We start from the raw sequence: 20,009 nt of genomic DNA, 5'->3' as shown, positions 1-20,009 counted from the left end.
CCATGCTGCTGAGTGCAACAATCATGAAATGAAATCCTGAATACTAACTTTAAATCTCTTCTTACCAATAGACAACACTCCTTAGAAAATACTTACTCATATGATAATTATTATTTTTCTAGCATTATGCTTACGGGAAAGTTAACTTGCTGGTTCTGAATTCAGAAAACAAACAGTGAATGACAATTGTAAATGCAAAATATTACTGAAACACTATCAACTTTCAAAGAGTATGAGGAAAAATTAATTGGCAGATGTTTTACATAGCATAATTAACAGTTCATTTCAATGCACTGTAACAGCATTAAGATAATTATGCTTAGAAACAGAAATGTAATAATGATAAATTACTAGTTTTCATATTATGGCCAATCTCCTACATGCCAAATTCCCTGTTTAGAAATAGGTGCCTCTGTTCCATGCTGTCATCAGCTATACAAATGGCACAAACTTGTGGCTGGGTGAAACAACCTTTCAACCAAGATACAGGAGATTTCTTTGCTTGATGGGGAAACAGAGCACCAGCTCTGTTCATAAGCAAAGCAAAAGGTAAAAACACCAGTCTTGTTTTCACCAGGGCACAGTTACTGGGTAGAAGCTGAAGCTGCATCAGCAATTTGCATTTCTTACGTAAAACAGGAGAGCAAAGCTTAAATTGTGTGAGCCTATCAAATTACAAAATCATCTCATATGGAAGTTTAAGATTGAGAATCTTTATTCTGTGATGGTGTATAACAAAACTGAATTCATATGCTTTTATATGGGTTGTAAGGAATAACTCTGTCAAGGATTTCAGGCCACAAGTTAAGAAAAAAATTACTTTCAATGTTTTCTTTTTTACCTCTATGAGGAGTAACTGCTGCATCCAAGTGCCACAATATTAGTGTAAACCATTTCAAAGTAACAGTTACATAAAGGTAACCCCTGAGTGAAGAATGTGTTGATAAGTTAGGCTTGATATTTTGTGATTTTATTTCAGGCCTTCTACTTTCAAGGGAGTTTTTCTTCATTTCTTTTTTTTTTTTTTTTTTTTAATTTCAAAGGTGCATTTTTCTTCTATTTCTCCATAAATACATAACAACAACAACAACAAAAACCCCTACAACCATTTGCCTTCAAATGAAAAACAGACTTGCATTCCACCTCTATCATTTCTGTAGCTTCACTGCCTTCATCATACTCTTTTGTTGGGTTTTTTTTTTTTTGCTTTGCTTTCTACTATCAAGTCCTTGACACTTGAAGACTAAAACCTCACAACTAACAGCACAAAGATCAGAGCAGGCACAGAAATAGAAATTGCGAGATTAGAAATCTCAAAGACCTGAAAAGTAGACAGAGGAAAAATAAGCAGGTATTGAGGCAGAACCAAGGAGAATAAAGGAAAGCAATGAAAAATACTTTCAAAAATAATAATAAAGAATGTGTGACTGTACTATTAACGTGCAGCTCAGGAAAATTAGTTCTGTAAAACTGGAGTATCACACTTATCCAGAGCTAAGTAGATTGGAACAAGGAAGATAAGTGCAAAAGCATTGTGCATTATAAATATCCACTGACACCTTTCACATTTAGTCCATTTTTTAATTCACATACTGGAGTCGGCAAATATAAAGAGACCTAGTGTTCCTACTAGATAGATTCCTATCAATCACTGTTGTTCTCAGCTTTCAAATAAATAACAAAAAATCCCAATGCATGATGAATGAAAAACCCAAGACATTAGGCAATTTCTTTTTGTATTGATCAGGTTTCTAGCTTCATTCCCTCACTAACCATATGTTACTCAGTCTTCATATGTTTTCCAATTCACTTCCATATTTTCAAGGCTTGCTAGGGCTTTCTAGCTGGTTTTTTCGGAAATCCCTAGCTACTCATACGCTCCCTGTCCCTCCTGCATAATCTGCTGATTAACAAGCATTTTTTTACCCCATGTCTAAAGAGAACAAATGGGACATACCTATTTTATTCTGATCTTTCCTTAGATGAACTCTGGGTATTGGTTCCAAGAACACCAAAGAAAAGTTTTCACCATGGAATTTGCTACAGAACATTAACTTTGCAACAGATAAGCAACTGATTTCTATAAACACCTTATAGGCAATCTGCCTTATCTTAATGAGCTTTTGGGGTGGAATTTCAACTCCTAAAACCAGGACACTTTTATAAGGCTGCACCCACAAATTATTCTCAATGGTATTCGGTTACAAGTAGAAATACTATCCTGGGCTTTGATCTTTGATCTCCTTACGTATCAGCAGTACGTGGTAAGAAACTATCAAGATAAAAACATACATACTCTAATGAGATGCACGAAAGAGATACTGCAAGGCATGTCTGAAACAATGATACACCCACAGTTTTGCAGAGCCCTTAAGGAGAGGACTTTCAATAGAAGGACACTAAAAGCTGGAAGGATAGAAGCGAATACCGCTAACATTCAACCCAAATTCCCATTTTTACACTTACGTTCCATTGGCCTGAAAAATTAATAGCATCAACCAACGTACCCTTGATTACCTCTCTGAGATGGCTCTTACATATCTTCACCTAGTCCTGACTCTTTTTATTCCAGGCAACATCTTGCTATTGCTGGTAACACATTCTGAATTATCTAGACAAGCTCTTTCTGTTTTTCAGGAACCTAACTTATTTCAAATCCCAACAAGAATCTTCTCAATTTCTCCATAATATAATTTATTAATTCATTTTTAAATAGGTACCTAACTGAATGGAGCTTCTTGAAATATGTTTTTAACTAAGATACAGTATATCTTTAAGGTACTATATTGTTGTTATATTCTCTGTCAGTATTTCATAAAATACACCTTTTATTTTAGAAAAAGTTTTTAGATGTATTAGTATATTGTATATTGGACTAATCATATTCCAGTGACTAAAATGAGGTGTATTAGCAGTACACAACCTCAATCTAGAACCTCACTGGCACATCATATACAGACCTGCTGCAGCCCTCAAAAGGTTAACCTTTATACTACTTCCATATAGTTTCTTAAAAAAAAATTACCAATGGTTTGCTATGAGAATCCAATTAAGACTTAAATCCCAGTTGCCTAATTTCTGTGTTTGTATCTCAGATTTCCATCATATAACCATGATTTAAACAATTAGCCTCAATATGTAACCTAAGATAAAGTTTACTCTTATCATCTAACTTTAGGCCTTTGGCTGTACATAAAAGATGTAATTTCAAATAGCACTTGAACATACATAGTAAGAGAATTTTATATAATTTTCAAACAGTATTTGAAATTACATTAAAAAATGCATTTAAAATGTAAAGCTACAGAGAGCCATCTACAGTATATAAGGTGAAAGAAGGATTGGTAAAACTTCGATGGATAAGTGCCATATCAATTTAAAAACATTTGGGAGTCTTCCAGTATGGAAAAGACAAAGCTCTTACCGTTTCCTTTGGAATTTGTGACTGGCTTTGTTCTGCACTCTAAAGGAAGTAAAAAAAATAAATAAGAACACAACTACATATGACATATACTATCTAACAGCAAGGGGATAAACAAAAAGCTCTAATTCTGACGTGAAGTGGTAATAAAAAATGAAGGGTGTTCGTCACACCCCTGACTGAAATTTGTCTAAACACCCACTACATGAGAAGCGACCAGAAATAACTCCAGTGCCGTTATGGTACATGCACCTGACTCTACCTGGCTATGAGGGTGGTGACTGTCTGGCCAAGGAAGAACCACGACTGCTTGCACCATTTTTTGGCTGGTGGAACATTTTCATTCAGGAAAGTTCTTCCCTGGCTTTTCCCTTCCACTTTGAAGTTTTCAAAGAATGACCTCAGCAGTACAGATGAACCCTTCCAAATATTTTAAATGAGTACCTATTTTTTAAAACATCCACTCTCATTTTAGAAAGGGATTCCCGTTTTGAGCATGTGTAGATGAGCCACAACTGCATCACTGCTTATCCCAGGACAGGAGGGTGCATTCAGTTCACCAGAGATGGGACCCTCCTGTACTTTGCATTCCTCACCTGTGTCTCGGGGCACGCAAGGCAAACACACATCATTGGAAAATGCATCCCACATACAGTTCTGGAAACACACATAAGGAACTATGGCTCTTCCAAGCCCACATCCACTTATATTAAAATCCATTTGAGAACTCAGGAGACACCTTGGTGCTGGCTGGCTGACCGCTTTTGGGCTAACCAGCTATTTCTTTCCACTCAGCTGGGCCATAATGAAATGCTAAGGTTTACTAGACATTTTTGGTTTAGGCTGTTTTGTAGGACATTCAAATGGTAAAGCACAAAAATGTAGTGGCAAAGCAGTAATGCAAACATCCAGTAAGCTTCAACTTGAAGCTAACAACCAGAAAGGAAAAAATAATGAAGACAACTACCAGGAACATGTACCAATGAGCATATTAATTTTTGGGGTACTGGAGACTAATGCTGCCAGCCAGTATCTGCTGATACTGAGAATATAGCTCAAAAGCTAAATAACCTAAGTCAATCCTTCAGAGGATTCACATAGTCAGTAGCAGCTCTAAGCAAATGCTTCACAAGTTATGTGAGGTAACCACAGTGCTACAGGAGCTCTACTTAACCAGAGTAATCTTGGCCCTTTTGCAAAAAGTGAAGGGTTTTAAGAGATAATATGTCTGTACCTCACATCAGTGTGGACAAGCCCTAATACATTACCTATCTGACATTAGGTAACTGTAGAAGAAATAAAATGCCTGATATTCTGGAGAAAAATAATCATCCTTCCAGATCTCACTAATTAGAAAAGTTGACTTCTGCCAACTTGATTTGATTCCCTGCTTCCACATTTCACTCGCTTTTATCATGATCTGCTGCACTGGATCATCACAAACACATACCTGACCTCATCCACACAAGCTTCAGAGATCCCATACCAACCTAAACAGGCTCAGCTTAACAATCCCCTGAGTTTTAGCTACAATTACACATTTTCATAAGCCCCTTCCAGATAATAACAGCAACATTAAAACCCTTAACTTTTCTGAAGTTTATAATCTTCATTTTACTTGAAACCCAATGAGGTTTAATTTTTTTCACAAGTCATTCAATAAGCCATAACCCAAAATAGAAAACATAAAATCTAAACACCTGTTTTATTGGGATTACTATGTGTACAAATGTTGGCAAACATAAAATGGTTTTCATATTGAGTGTTCTCAGTAAGCAACAGCAAGTCCTACCCTAAATAAGATAGATAACATAAAATAACATGATTTTATATATATGGTTTCTGAGACACATCTCATTCAGTTAATATTTAAAGCACAAACATGTAGAAAATATGAGAGAAATAGGGAAAGGATGCAAAGACAAATTGTTCCTAAGTGGCCGATGAAAGTCTGCATGTGAAAAAGATGAAATGACATCATTTCAGGTCATTCCCCTCTCTATGTCAATATTAATTTTCTTTCTTTTCTTTTTTTCTTGGCTTTTTTGTTTGTTTGACTGTTTTTCTAATTTGTTTTGTTTTTTTCAAAATACCAGTAAAAATCAATGAGAAGAGCTGGTTGAAAAGACTTGCTTTATTTTTTTTTTTGAGGATTATTTCTTACCAGAGAAGAAAGAACAGCCTTTATGATGACTTTTAGTTCAACACCTTCCCCAGCAATTCTGCTCCTGCTCATTGACAGCAGTCAGCAGTGCATACCTAAGAGCTCTTCATGTCAGAATGCAAACAAACAAATCCTTATTCAACAGAGGATCATCACACACATGTACTGTCAGATCCTCACAATACCATTTGTTCAACTGGAGCTGCAGAAAAACACACCAGTTCAGATCTGATCTCATTACACAGTGCAAAGCCCACCTGCTACCTGACACAGCCATGGCAAGGTCTGGCTTCCCTTTGCTGGACTTTGCCAAAGTAGTTGAGAGTATTGCCTGAGCCACAGCAAGGAGGCTGCTGAGATTGAACTCCTTCAAGGGGGCTGACTTGCTGTTATTTTAAAACTAGATAATGTATTGCTAAGAAATCTCTGCATTACTTACACCATTATCTTTGTTACAATTATTTAAACAAAATCTCATGTCAAATTATGCATTAAAACTTCCTCATTTTACCATAGAAATAATATACACAAAATTAAGACATTTTCTTACTTCTAAGTTTATTTAGAAATCTCAAAAAGCATTTTCATTCATCTTTACGAAAGATAGTAGTACCATGAAAATTATACCACAGGATCTTATAAACAGATTGCTTTCACTGTTACAGTGATAAGGTAGGCTGTAATAGGATTTCAAATTTTTATTTCTCTTCACTTTATGACAGCTTTCACTTCAGTCACTTGAAGGCATGTTCCAAGAATGTTAAGGTAAAAGTTGGTTCATTTGCAACCTTCCCTGTCACTTTGACTTCCTATGTTTAATGGTAGTTTTGAAAAGTAAAAGCTAACGATTAATATCTTGAAATGGCCAAACAAAAATTCATTTTCTTTGCATTCAAAATAACACAAATCCAATAGAAAAATGAAGGTATTAATTCATCATACTTATATTTGTCTATCTTCTCACAATAATGCAGCCAAATAAGTTATTTTAGAGTTGTATACAGCTACAATAATACAAATAATAAATAACTTCAGCAGTTTGAGTACAGAACAAAGTAAGACTGCTACCATTCAGAGTCTACCTTTTCATAACAGAAATTATCTTGAATAATTATCAGAGAAATATCAATATACACTATGCAAGTGGAGCAGGTACAGTATGAAACATCATTTTATTCCTATTTAATGTAAATTCCTTAGAAACATCTTCCGAATTGCCCTGCTAAATTAATAACTGCAGGGTTTCCATTCCACAGAGATTGCATTTATATTCAAAAAAGGCTACTACTTCTTATATCTTCCACTTTTTTGATAGAAAGGTATTTACATATCCTATTCTGGCATAATATTATATGTTCGAGAACATATTAGTGAGCAGGTAGTGGGACAAATGGCAGGCTTTCAAACATAGATTTGACCTTAGAAAGATATGAAATAATCTACTTATCTGCATGCATCCAAATAAAGTCTATGCAATAGCTTCTTCTATAATAAACATTTTCACTCAAAATAAAGCTCTCACTTATACATTATCAACAAATATTTAATTTCAATAGCAGATCGTGAAGAAAATAGAAAACATGCATGTAAAATGTTCTAAATAAAGCAAAATAGCTTTTTTCCTTTTTCTTATATTCAGTGCTGGCCATGCATGTTTACTAGCAGGTGACAAGATCAAATCATTTGCTCATACTCATCTAAATCTCTTAGCTGCTCTCTATTTTACGCACCAGTTCCCTTGGATGGAATGTTTCTTCCTGTCGAAAAATCAAAAGGGCAACGGTCCCTCCCATCTTGGTACTTCGCAGCAAGGACACAACTTCTTCTTGAGTTTTCCCCGTTAGATCAACTCCATTTACCTGTAACAAAGGAAATGGTAGAAATCAGTAAGACTCCAAAACAGGGAAACCAGCAGACACTTATAGCGAAAAGTCACGTGAATCACATAGGACAGTATCAGAAAACCCTCACTGGAGCAATCTGCTTATTAGCTCACATTACAGCTTTCACTTAATAGAACTAATTAAATGGTCATCCTTCCCATACAAATACAAATAACAAGCCAGAAAGTCTACTTCCCTCCTTTTCAGCAGCAACAGTATAGTCCAGTATACTCTAAAGACATCCAATCCCATTTACCAGAACTTCTGCATAAATATCTTTTGGCAAAATCAAAGTATGATCCCAAACTGGTCCTGTTTCCATGTGTCTTGGTGTTGTACATACCTTCCAAATATATCTAGCACAATAAATTGTGACAAAAGTAGAAAGTGATTTTTTCCCCATATAACTTTGGGGTTGCTACTCTTTATCTTGCCTCTGTTCAGCGGTCCAACCCCTTGGCCTCCACATGCCACTGATCAGGAAAGGCAGGAATGGAATAAATGCAGGATTTCCCACTGTATGAGCTAACTTCAGTAAGGGAGAAGCCAGAGAAAGATCAAATAATCTCAGTCTTGCCTGCTCAGAAACATTTTGGAAATGAAGGCAAATCAACTACAGTGTTAAGCAAGGGAGCATGGTCCTCAGAAGTCAGCAAACCATCTTTTTCCTTCCCCTCATGAGAGAGCACAGCTCACACAGCTGAGATGCCAAAGCTGTCGTCTTAAATGCTTCTGAGTCCTCTTCTACCCGAGTCATCTGGGTTACCTTGAATTACAGTAATTATAGGGGGCTATCCTCCAGCAGCAATTCAAGCTGACTTGGCCAATTTTGCAGTAAAGTGAAGTTAGAGCACTGAGAGGCAGTTACAGACTCAGCTGTACCTCCGGTGTCATTTGGCTTAGGGACAGTAATGAAGAGCTGTGGGTGGTAACATCTTATATCACTCAGCTAGATTTGCAGAAAGATCTCTGCGGTGCACCTATCTAAGAGAAATTTAGTTCCCTTGAGGACATCCTTCCTTCAGGAGGGAAGTGGCCTTGATTCTCTGTACAACTTCCTCCTCTTATGTCCCTTTCAGTTAATTCACTAAACCTTTTCAGGATATTGTCTTCCATCCTTGGCAACATCCTCAATAATTTCTGATCTGTCACTCCATGCTGATTTAATTCTACTTACTAGAATCACTTTGCTTCAATTTATTAATAAACAGCAATGCTAGACTATGACACTATATTCACATAAGGACAAGTAAACTTATGTTTTATAGTATGTCTGGGTCCAGCTTTTCAAAGTTATGTACTGAAAATGCCCAGCAACAAGATCTCTTACCTAACAAAAAAAAAAAGCCAAAAAAGGCAAAAAGAGGGAAAAATTCTCCTATAATATTAAATACTATAAGCCTCTGGAAGTGAAAAAGTATGTGGGCTCATGCCAAAACACAGACAAGAAACATGTAACATTTCCTCACCTCAATTAATCGGTCTCCAGCTTTTAATCTCCCATCTTGAATAGCTGCACCTCTCGGAAGGATGTTTTTCACATAAATTGGAGCAGAGCCACCAATTGGGACATCTCTTGAAGTAATGCTAAATCCCAAGCCTTCTGTACCTGCATAAAGAATGTACATTACTAGTTAAAATGCACATTTTATATCACGTATTATTTTTACCAAGCAGAATGTATGTATACCTCTCTGATACAATCCACGAAAATACATATAAGATGCAATTACTTCATCACAAAAAAAGAAAACAAAAGATCTACAAGAAAGCTGTAGCTGAAGCACTGAGTCTGAGCACAGGTGGCTCAGCAGGCCCTCCCTGCAACTTGCTGTTCTGATGATTTCCAAGTCATTGCCATATTTCTGACTTTCTATTTCAGATGAGCTGAGTGACAAGGAATCAGAACAAAGCATATCTGATATCCTATCACTGTCTTCCCCCTTGTCAATCTGGATCTCATCAATGATCCTTTCTTTCTCTTTTGCAGCTCTTTCAACAGCAACAGTCAGCCGATGCTGCTGGCCACGGGGCTTTGTGAGCTCACTTGTGGACACTGGCAGGTGATGGTACAGGAGCTCAGTGGTCTCATTTCTTCTGCTCTCAATGAACTTTTCAATCAACAGCTCCTCTGCCCCAGGGCTTCACCCCAGCTCTTGCTGGGTTCCACCCCACTGTCTGTCATGCAGGCAGGGAGCAAAACCCAGGCTGCCACTTCTGAGGTCTTGCTGTACATCCAGGTGACTGACTGCACTTGGCTAAGACAGACTGAAGAAAAACAGAGGTATTTAAAATGACCTGGAGAAATCCAGAGAGAGAGAGTCCAGTCAAGGCAGCAAATGAAACCCGTTTGTATTTCAGAGAAATTAAGTATAACACCAGTTCCAGGATTCACAAGCTGAGGACAAACAGAAGCCTTCCCTATTACACAGAAAGCTCATTTGTGATCTTCTCTTCAATGCAATCTATCCAATTTTACCAACAACCCCTGAAATTCTACATTGAAACCTGCCACTCCTTCCCTCAACATTACACATCAAGTCCATTCAGGACACTTAATGCAGCATGAAAACAGCTGGCCATCCAGTGAAGAGCACCCCAACAGTGCCAGAACCTACAACTTGCATTTGAAACATCTCAGAGGTTGTCAAGGCAAGTCTTCAGTTCAAGTTCCCTTACTAGGCATACACAGGCCCAACCTACATTTAAGCTGACCTACAATGGCAACCTGCAGTTAGGACTCAGCAATATCAGGCAGGTCCCCAAAAGCTGCACAACACGCCCATTTCTGAAATGTCATGGGGACAGAAACCAAACTTCTATGAAACAGTCCCCAGTTATGAGCCCTGGGAAGGTTAACACAAACCGTGTGAAAGACACACAACTACTGAACCATTTGAGGTGTTAATGTATTTAAGAAGGGAAAAAAACCAACTGTGCAACAGCAGCCAGGGAGACGAGTGAGAAAGAGAGCTCTGCAGATCCCAAGGACAACGCAGAAGAAGGGGGAGGAGGTGCTCCAGGTGCTAGAGCAGAGATTTCCCTGCAGCCCATAGAGAAGATGATGGAGAGGCAGCTGTCTCCCTGCAGTCCATGTAGATCCACGGCGGAGCAGAGATCCACCTGCTGCCTGTGGAGAATCCCACACCAGAGCAGGGAGATGCCCAAAGGAGGCTGTGCCCTGTGGGAAGCCTGAAGTGGAGAAGGCTCCTGGCAGGGAGCTGTGGCCCCATGAAGAGGAGCCCACACTGGAGCAGGTTTGCTGACAGGATCTGTGACCCTGTGGGGGGCCTGACGCTGGAGCAGCCCATTCCTGAAGGACTGACCCCATGGAACAAATCCACACTGGAACAGTTCTTGAAGACCTGGAGCCTGTGAGTAGGATCCATGTTGGAGATGCCAGTGAAAGACTGTCTCCCATAGGGAGGACCCCACTCTGGAGCAGCACGAGACTGTGAGGAGTCCTCCCCCTGAGGAGAAGGGAGTAGCAGAGACAACGTGATGAACTGACTGCAGCTCCCATTCCCCATCCCCATGCACTGCTGGGAGGAGGAGGAGGTAGAGAATTCATTGAGTAAAGATGAGTCCAGGAGGAAGAGAGGGGTGAGGGGAACATGTTTTAAGATTTGCTTTTATTTCTCATTACCCTACTCTGGTTAGATTGGCAATAAATTAAATTAATTTCCCCAAGTCAGGTTGGTTTTTCCCATGACAGTAATTGGTGAGTGATCTCTCCCTGGCCTTGTCTGAACCCACAAGCTTTTAGTTGTGTTTCCCCTTCCTTGTCCAGCTGAGGATGGTGAGTGATACAGCTGCTTGGTGGGCACCTCGTGTCCATCCAAGGTCAACTCACTACAATGTTAATTAATTTCAATTAATTAATTAATTTGTTCCCTATGTTTAATTGCTAATGAGCAGATTAATATTCACACATGAAAAGAAAGCAGGAGTCCAATATAGTCACCAGTAGCCTACATACAGATTTCTGAAATCTGCGCAATTGCTTTTGAATAAAATTCAGTGCAATATATTTTATTATCAAGACAGAAATCATGTTGAGAAGTAAACTGACACAGGTGACAGGACTGGGTGTGACACAAGCTTTTAAAATCTTCATCTTGAACATAACTAAGTACTCCTGTATACACCGTAAGGGCATGTAGATCTTATTGTTCAGGAAATTTGGATCAATTCCTCTAGGCTAATTATTTGAGACAACTTCCCTTCATTCTGCAGCGTTCAAGATAGTTGACATGTGAATTTGAAAGTCTTCATCCACTTTCAGGCAAATATAAAATTTATCTGTGCTGTTACATAGAGATAAAAAAAAAAATACTAGATCTCGTAACATCCATATTTTACTTAGGAGACCTCCCAATTTTAATGATGCTTCAAATACTCATAGAGCTCTTTAATTCCCTGCAATACGTGAAGATTATCTGAATAAGGTTTTTTTAAGTCACATCTCAGCTTTTTATGGAATTTATCTTTTTCTTATTATAAGGATCTGTGTTAAATACTGCTCTTTGAGTACAGGTTTTGTCTGCTAAAATTTCTAAAGTAATATCAGAACATAAGTGCACTCCCAGGACAATATTTCATTATTAATAAGCTTAATCCCCCATTGCCTGATTACAGCATCATTACAGATGGCTGGTTCACACACAGCACTTCAAACCCCCATGGAAAAAACAGAAGTTGAAATGTTCACATTACAAATGCACACAGGATATAAATTTGGACTGTGGCATTTTCTGCTGTCAAATCTCCAGAAAGTCTTTACCCAAGCCTGCAGAATGCCACAAATCCACACTGAGCCCAGACATTAGCAGAAGAAAATTCTAATTACTTGTTTCTGTGGTAAGAAGGGGACTCGACTGGGCTGTGTTCTACTGTGCTGCTCTGTGCAGCTTTGCATGAGGCAGCTTTTGGGTATAATTTTCCTTTTACAGTTTCTCTGCTTCAGTGTGCTCTTCATGCCCCATAGCTGCTCTTAGCTGGATGATACAGCTTCATGAACTACTGTGCTTATTATATAGAAATTAGATGTTCACAGGACTGGGAAATAAATGAATACATCCAACCGAGGAACAAAAATAAATATGACTTCTGTGACTGAATTGATTTAAATTTTTTTTCTTTTTTATACACATAACTGATTTAGTTCACTCCATTCATTTCCATTCTCCTGTTGATAGAAATACATATAAGATCTTAATATCTTCCTGCTGATAAAATGTTTTCAGTTCTCAGGGTGTAAAACAGCATTATAATAATGAGTGAACTGTGCAAACATATTGTAGGCTCCTCTGATTTATGCCAGTAATACAGGAGAGACTGGACACACATACAGGCAGAACCACAATTAATAGAAAACAGAAGAAATGTCCATGTTTTTGAAAACATGAGAGTCATCCTGCACAAATCTAGGAGCCTTACTTGGCAATGTTTAGGTTTTTTAAGCTACGTTCACCTTAATCTCTTTTAGATTTTCAAAAGGGCAAATTTTTGAAAGGGTAGAAAACATGTTTTTCCTTCTATAGCTGTCATCTCTCTGACAATGATCAAATTATACCAAGTGATAATAACATTTTAAAATTACCCATTAACTTCTCTAATTCAAGTTCTTAGGCTGCTTTGATAAATCAGCAGCTCTCTCGACAAGTTAGAATTCCCTTTTTTTCTTGAATGTGATGCTGAACACTCCTTCTAAGGTCTCCTTACCCTCAAGAGCTCAGCCAGTTCTGAGCTGAAGACAAAGTAGTTTTAAATGAATAAAAAGGGAAGTTACAATGGTAAAATATCTATTTTTTACAAACAGAAAAGAGGCAGATTTGATGTCTCAGTTGCTGTTTTGGAAGAAAAAGTTCTGCTAGCTTTAAGGCAAGGGGGCAACGAAATCCATTCCTATAATCTAATTAAACGTGTTTTCAAAATGAACACTGTAATTTCATCTGGAAGCAGTCTGATCATAAACTGGCAGAATGTTAAAAAATTTATTAAATTTTACTACAGGTGACTAGACTCTTATCTCCCAGAGAAGAAGTGTTTAATATCTCACTAATGCTGGGATTACCTTCTTGATTGTGGAAAGGATATGTCTGGCATAACATTTCTGTCTTTCTAAGGCTATTCTGTACAAAAAGTTGTGCGCTCCTCACTCAGCACCAACTGCAGGTCTAAATTCTCAGCAGCAAAATGTGCTCCTGGGTAGAAATAACTGCCAGGATAGGATACAAAAAGCCAGGATCACCTCTGCAGTGTTTTCATCCCTCTCAAAAGGACACTGGTTCATAGACCAGTAAAGAACAACTGAAGGACCTACACTGTGAACATGCTGTAATATTTCTCTCACAGTTGTCTTCCCTTTCAGCACTGTAAGCAGTGCTAGAAGTAAATCATGCTCTTCCTTCCTATCTAATTTCAGAAAATGCAGATGCGTTCTCAGGTAGTTCAATACAGAGCTCCCTAAATTTAAAAAAACAACAAACAAATAAACAAACAACAACAAAAAAAACCCACACAATACTTCACTTCTAAAACAACAGAAAACATCTAAAAACTGACAACTGGGCACCACATTTTTTAGTACTTATGCGAAAAAGCAGAGAACATTTCAGAGCAACCTAAACAAGGAAAACTCACGTGGGTGAACAGTCCTCAGATAGAATAAAGGACTGTTAAGGGAAAGTATAGATTCTTCATGAAAGACAAAGAACTTACTCTCCCCTTCCTAAGACAATAAGCAAGGTTGGTTGCAGATAGAAACAGTGTGTGACACAAAATCACAAAAATTACAAAATAAGGCATCGTCACTTAATGAAAGTAGTAGATTATACTTGGATGGAGAAAAAAGAGAGAGGTAACATTACAATAAAACTAAGCAGAAGGGCCAAGTGTTCTCTAACAATAGTCAGAGCAGACACTGTTCATAAAAGCACTTCAGCTTCCTGGTTTTTTCACAGGAGACTCTTTCTGGAGATCCAGGTATAGATGGATGACTGTTGAACTAATTATCCTAGTGTTCCACATTGGAAAGCAGTTTATTTATTAAGGACTGAACCTCATGTAAGATTTGAACAGCAAATATGTTCTTATTGTAAGTAGCATCACTAAACTAACCAAGACCATTTTACTGCTCCTAGTTTAAGCCCCATATTTTCACAATTTGTACACATGCAGTCAGGCTTACTGTACATGCAAATAACTGCTTAGAAGGCTGACTGCTCAGCTGTCTACAAAATTTCTGCAGCCACGTGCACAATCAAGACTAATTGCATGCCCATTTTTATGTAGTTGAGTGATTTGGAGCAAGTGTGGGTTTTTTTCTCCAAGCAAAGCTCAGACCTTTCAAGAAGATCTTTGATCAACCTAATAGAAACATTCTTTTCCCCTTATGCTACAGCCTGCTAATGGTGATCAGAAGTAGTTTTAAAAAATGGAAAGATGAAACTTGATGCAGTTTATGCTTCTTCAGTGACTAATAATGCCCAAAATTATTTGCCTCACTTTTGAATCTCATTTCTCAAAGTCACTGAAGTAATTTAGGCATCTACATGCTTCATTTCAAAAGTGACAAACACTCTTTCCGCACCTGAACAGGAATTTTAAGAAAACATATCACTTCAAAAGAAATTTTAAACAAAAATTTAAAATGTCAGTTCAAAGTCTGGCTCAAGAAACTGTGTGGGGAAAACAGGAGAGTATAATGAAAAATGCATATAAATCTGTACACTTCAGATACATGATGCAGGATATCTTACAGACAAGTTCAGGGTCCTGTCTTGTGCACTCTGCTATATGAACCCAAGCAAAGCAAGGAATTGTCCATAGATGTGCTCTACTCCAGAGCAAATATGATGCCATTTTAAATTAGCATACTCCCAAACTATCAACAGCAACTTATTTGTGTCTGTAATGACTTCTTGCAGAAAGGAACTTGGGTGCAGTAGGGCTGAGTGTCACCATGCCATAGCATGGAATGCCCAGTCCCCTGGTGGGACTTGCAACATTTCAGATCAGCTCTGTATGCAAGATGTAGCATTATTAACCTCAGCAAGGCCAGCAAGCCAAACAGGAATACAGGAGACTCTGAAGAGCAAAGTCTCATAATCCTGCTCACATCTACAATTTAAACATTTTTCTCTCCTGCACTGTGCAGAGGTGCCTCCTTTGTTCCAGGATTCACCATCTTCTAGAACAGAGCTGCTATGTCCTGTCTGTGATGGACTTGGTAACTGCTACAGCTTTCCTGCTGTAAGGTATCATACAGTTCTGTCACTCATTTCTTTCCCTTTCTTTTCCTTGTTTGGCAAGAGAGAGGCCAAAAAGGAAGAGATGATCACAACTCCCATGGTCAGTACCTAAATCGCCCTCTGGAAGTGGGGAGATGGGGACTGAAGTCCTGATGCACTGAATACTTCAGACAAAAAATTACCAAAATATTTGGTGGAACTCAGACCAACTTAAGAAATGTGAGCTCAGTGCTGTCATTTTACTTCAAGAATTTTATATTTAATTTAGCCATACAAATATGTAGTTATAGATAGAATGATATGTAGTTATAGATAGAATGATGCAATGAGCATTATACTTAAGGGCAGTCAAGTAAGATGAAGCTAATTTACAGACTGAGTACTTCAGGCTTGTCTTAGTAAAGCAGTATCAAAAGCAGCAGATATGAAATCTGAGTAGCATAATGCCCAATGGAAAAGCAGTCTTTTGAATGCTTTAGTGAGTATCAGGCTAAATGCTGTGAGTTACTAAGTGCTCAAAGACTGAGCCTTAGAGTCACTTGCGGTATAATTGGTTAGTTATAAGTGTTGGACTAAATTTCTCTCAATTGCATTGGCTCAAACACTTGCAGCCAAAGAAGGAACACTCTGGGAGTATCCTGGTGTATACGAGGTCAAATTTGTCCTAACACTCTGGGTGTTATATCAGTGTCTTATTTTCTTTATTCATAAGCTGAAAAGAACTATTTTTTATTTATTTACACTTACTGTGCACCAGTTTACACCAAAATGTATATAAACATAGGTTCACTGTCATGTCTTGCACTATCTTAATTTGTGTGAGCTATTAAGTTAGACTGCTATACAGCCTTAATGGCATTAGAATATCAGCAATAACCCCTACATCTATATGCTAGAAGTTCAGGCCTTGACCTTTAAGGCAAGATAAACAGATATCCATTTTCATTTAGAAAAGCCAACAAACATTCCACATTGACTGAAACATATGACTGACCTTCTCTTCTGACTTTATTAAACAGCTAAATCCTATGAAAGTTCAGGTTATTTTAAAATGCCAAATCAGCAATAAATATTAAGAAATCATAATTACAGAAGCACATACTATAGGGTTATTCTATAATGTCATCCTATATAATAGAGCTTATGGAATATATAGAAACAGCTGTAATAAACAAGGTCTGTCTGTATTGAAAAAGAGTCAATTGTCATATACTACATCTATAATAAGAATGCACAGTTAAATCAAAACTGAATTTCAAGGACACCTTGCATGCTTGTATGCCTTAATGCACCCCACAATGAGTTTTTAAAGTAATGATGCTAATTGGTGAAATAACTGCTGCCTGTCAACTACAGATAAGAACATGTGTTTCATATCTATAAATCCTGTATTATTACAACATCAAAAACAATTGACATCCCTATTGAACTCATATTTACAACAAAATACTCAGGGCATCCTTAAGTGTATTGCTGCATTTGTTGCTCCATACTTATGTTCTCAGAGTGATCAAATGAGAGCCAAAATGGGAGGGGCATGCCTCGTTCCACAGTGGGTATTAACAATCAAAAGACAGGAATGATTAAAAGGTATCTTTTCTTATGCACATTTTTCTTTAATTTTACCATGCATAAAACACAGTTTCTATTTCTACTATGTCTAATCTGAGCTGGGTGCCATTTCACCATATATATTTCAAAGCTTTTACTATTGTAAGAGCCATCAAACTTCTCTGGTATTAACTAGATGTTAAAGTATCTTAGACATCACTTTTCATCAACAGGTTGCATGCATCTCCTTTACTCCAAACCCACCTAAGGTATTGGTGCCAGCAAGGATAAATTACATTATAGCCTTGGGGGGAGTATTTCTAAAACAGTATCCAGTGCAAGATGACCAAAATACAACATCATATCACAGTCAAAAACCCATAGTACACCAAAATTATATTCTGGCATCTTATGAGGGGCTATAACACCACACTTGTTTCACACAAAAATATTATGATCCCATATTATATATTCATTTGTTGGTGCTTTTAAATGGTATGAAATATTTATTTCCACTTCTGGCTGAGAATTCTTTTATGCACTGTCCAAGTAATATTTCTAAAGACTTCCACAGACACAAAAAACCCCAGGTAAAATCACCATAGTGACTGAGAGCATATTTATAAGCACACTGATTCCTTACTCAACCAATAACAACAAGTTTTTCCAAGCAGGCTGATCTAAGCTGATGGCCTAGAGAAATTCTTGAAGGAGCATCAACAACAGAAGCAAACTGTCAACTCAACCTTATGTCATCCAAGTTTGTAGAGCTTAAAATTCAGCAACCAGAAAGAAGCAATCTGGTGGTTCATGTGAAGTTCATAAAAAGGAAGGCATAATGATAATGTGACAAGTAGCCTGGTACCTGTGAAACTGTAAAATCTCTACCATTCAATGCACTGTTTCAATGCCTTTCAATAATGATTGATTAATTAATAAGTACTATTAATGTTAAGCACATAGTATCTTAACAGGAATGTACGCCGAGTTCATGGAGAATACTCTCATATGGGTAAACTTTTTGCTGTGTAATGTAAATACTATTCTTGCTGCTAGAGACCAAATTATATCTAACCTTAAACTTGCTCACTTGAATACCATAAAGCTTACAGCATGTATAACCCTTGAAAAAAAAACATTTCCCAAGAGCTAATAATACTGGCATCTAAATGTCAATTTATTATACCTCAAACTACCTTAAAAGCATCTACACATTAACTACACAAAAATACCAAATTTTCTCACATCATAAAAATTTCATGGATGTACCAATGCATCTACATGTGCACATATAACACAGATGTTGAGATAAGCACACACTACTTTAAATAGTGTCTCTTGCCCCCATTCGAATTATATTAGCATAAGGACCAAGACAGGAAATACCACATTACATCTCAACCAAAGGTTTTAACATCTCAGTGGAAAAAAATGAAAGCTTTAGCTGGAAATTAGAATATCCAATTTACCAACTGGATCCAAAACACTCCTAAAACCTAAAGGCAAAATTCAATTTGAAAAGTCATAACTGTAAAGTGCAGAACATGGGCCATTTTAGCTTAGTTGTTTATATTAAATAGTTCACCACTCCCTGGGTCTTAGCCAACAGAATTTGAGGCATTTACTGCACACTACTTTATTAGCTGAGAAACAGAAAACAATGTTAAGGCACTCCTCAAAATAGCCTTTTGCAAGCATGCTGCCCACACTGAATACAGGGTGGGTCTCCTGGGCCTGCTGTCAGGGACAGCTCAGTGCCCTGGCTTCAAAAATCAACCCACTGCATTCCCCATGCCCCTGCCAGCCATCCTGCCCAGGACAGTGGCACTGGGCACACATACATACCCTACACACACACCTCATGCTGTATGAGGAGCTCACTAGTGCCTTACCTTTTCTTAGCTGTATACTGAGCCTCTTCCCTATCTTTTTGGTGTTATAGCCACTGTTTGCAGTGGAGGTGAGAACTTTCTGAGGTGATGGTACCAGGCCAGAGGGTGGTTTCCCTGATGAATTCACACTATGAGGTAGCTGCGAGTAGGAGTCTGTCTGATCGGACTGGTTACCCGCTCTAGACATTCTTTGTAATGTGTGAAGTCCAGAATTGTTAATACTTTTCCCATCAGCATACTGGGAATCAGGGCTGAACCGGCTGGAGTAGTACATGTTCTTCTCGCTCTGGGACAACTGCTCGTACTGCTCTTTATTCGCCGCGGGGACCACGTGGAACCAAATGAACGGCGTACGCATGGCTTGGCGAAACATATGCTGTGCTCTAGGTTTTAAAATGAACAGAAAATTAGCAAATTAGGACTGGCAGACTATGAGACATTATAAGCATAATTACTAATGTTAATTAAGCAACACGAGCTGACAGACACATTGCACTCAAGCATAAACCATAAAACTTGAATCTGTTCACTAGCCCATTTGGTCTGCTTTTCGCTAAGGTTTACTGCTTTAGGGCAACACTATGGTTAAATATGCTTAACAACTAATGTAGCAAATACTGAACTCAGAAAAGCAAAAATTTTAATCACAGTCTTGAAATGAAGACAGTTCTATAGCAGGACTGCAGTGTCCTTTTGTTTTGAAACTTGCTAATTGCAATAATTGTGATAACTGTTACTGCAGTGACAACAGAATTATTAGAAGGAAAATTACTATTTATAAAAATTCTATGTATTCCACAATTTTCTGATTATATGCAGTTTTGCAACTAGTCTAGCTTACAC

The 20,009-nt window shown here is 37.8% G+C and overlaps 1 protein-coding gene across 23 annotated transcripts in view; it reads right to left on the bottom strand.

Moving 5' to 3' along the window:
* Window positions 1-20,009, bottom strand: part of PARD3 (par-3 family cell polarity regulator) — a 450,644-nt gene that overhangs the window by 187,622 nt on the left and 243,013 nt on the right. For 18 of the 23 annotated variants that reach the window (XM_048292146.1, XM_048292221.1, XM_048292304.1 and 15 more), the window contains 4 exons: window positions 19,167-19,549; window positions 8,938-9,077; window positions 7,316-7,444; window positions 3,425-3,463 (listed from right to left, as the gene is read on the bottom strand). In XM_048292146.1, the coding sequence (XP_048148103.1) occupies window positions 3,425-3,463; window positions 7,316-7,444; window positions 8,938-9,077; window positions 19,167-19,549 (691 nt within the window). The remainder of the gene's footprint in view (window positions 1-3,424; window positions 3,464-7,315; window positions 7,445-8,937; window positions 9,078-19,166; window positions 19,550-20,009) is intronic. The other 5 variants (XM_048290976.1, XM_048291220.1, XM_048292452.1 and 2 more) reach the window with 1 other exon arrangement.

Source organism: Corvus hawaiiensis, chromosome 1 (assembly GCF_020740725.1).
Source record: "Corvus hawaiiensis isolate bCorHaw1 chromosome 1, bCorHaw1.pri.cur, whole genome shotgun sequence".
Taxonomy (NCBI): domain Eukaryota; kingdom Metazoa; phylum Chordata; class Aves; order Passeriformes; family Corvidae; genus Corvus; species Corvus hawaiiensis.
The sequence above is the reverse complement of the archived record's forward strand: the minus strand, read 5'-3'. Positions and strand labels throughout refer to the sequence as shown.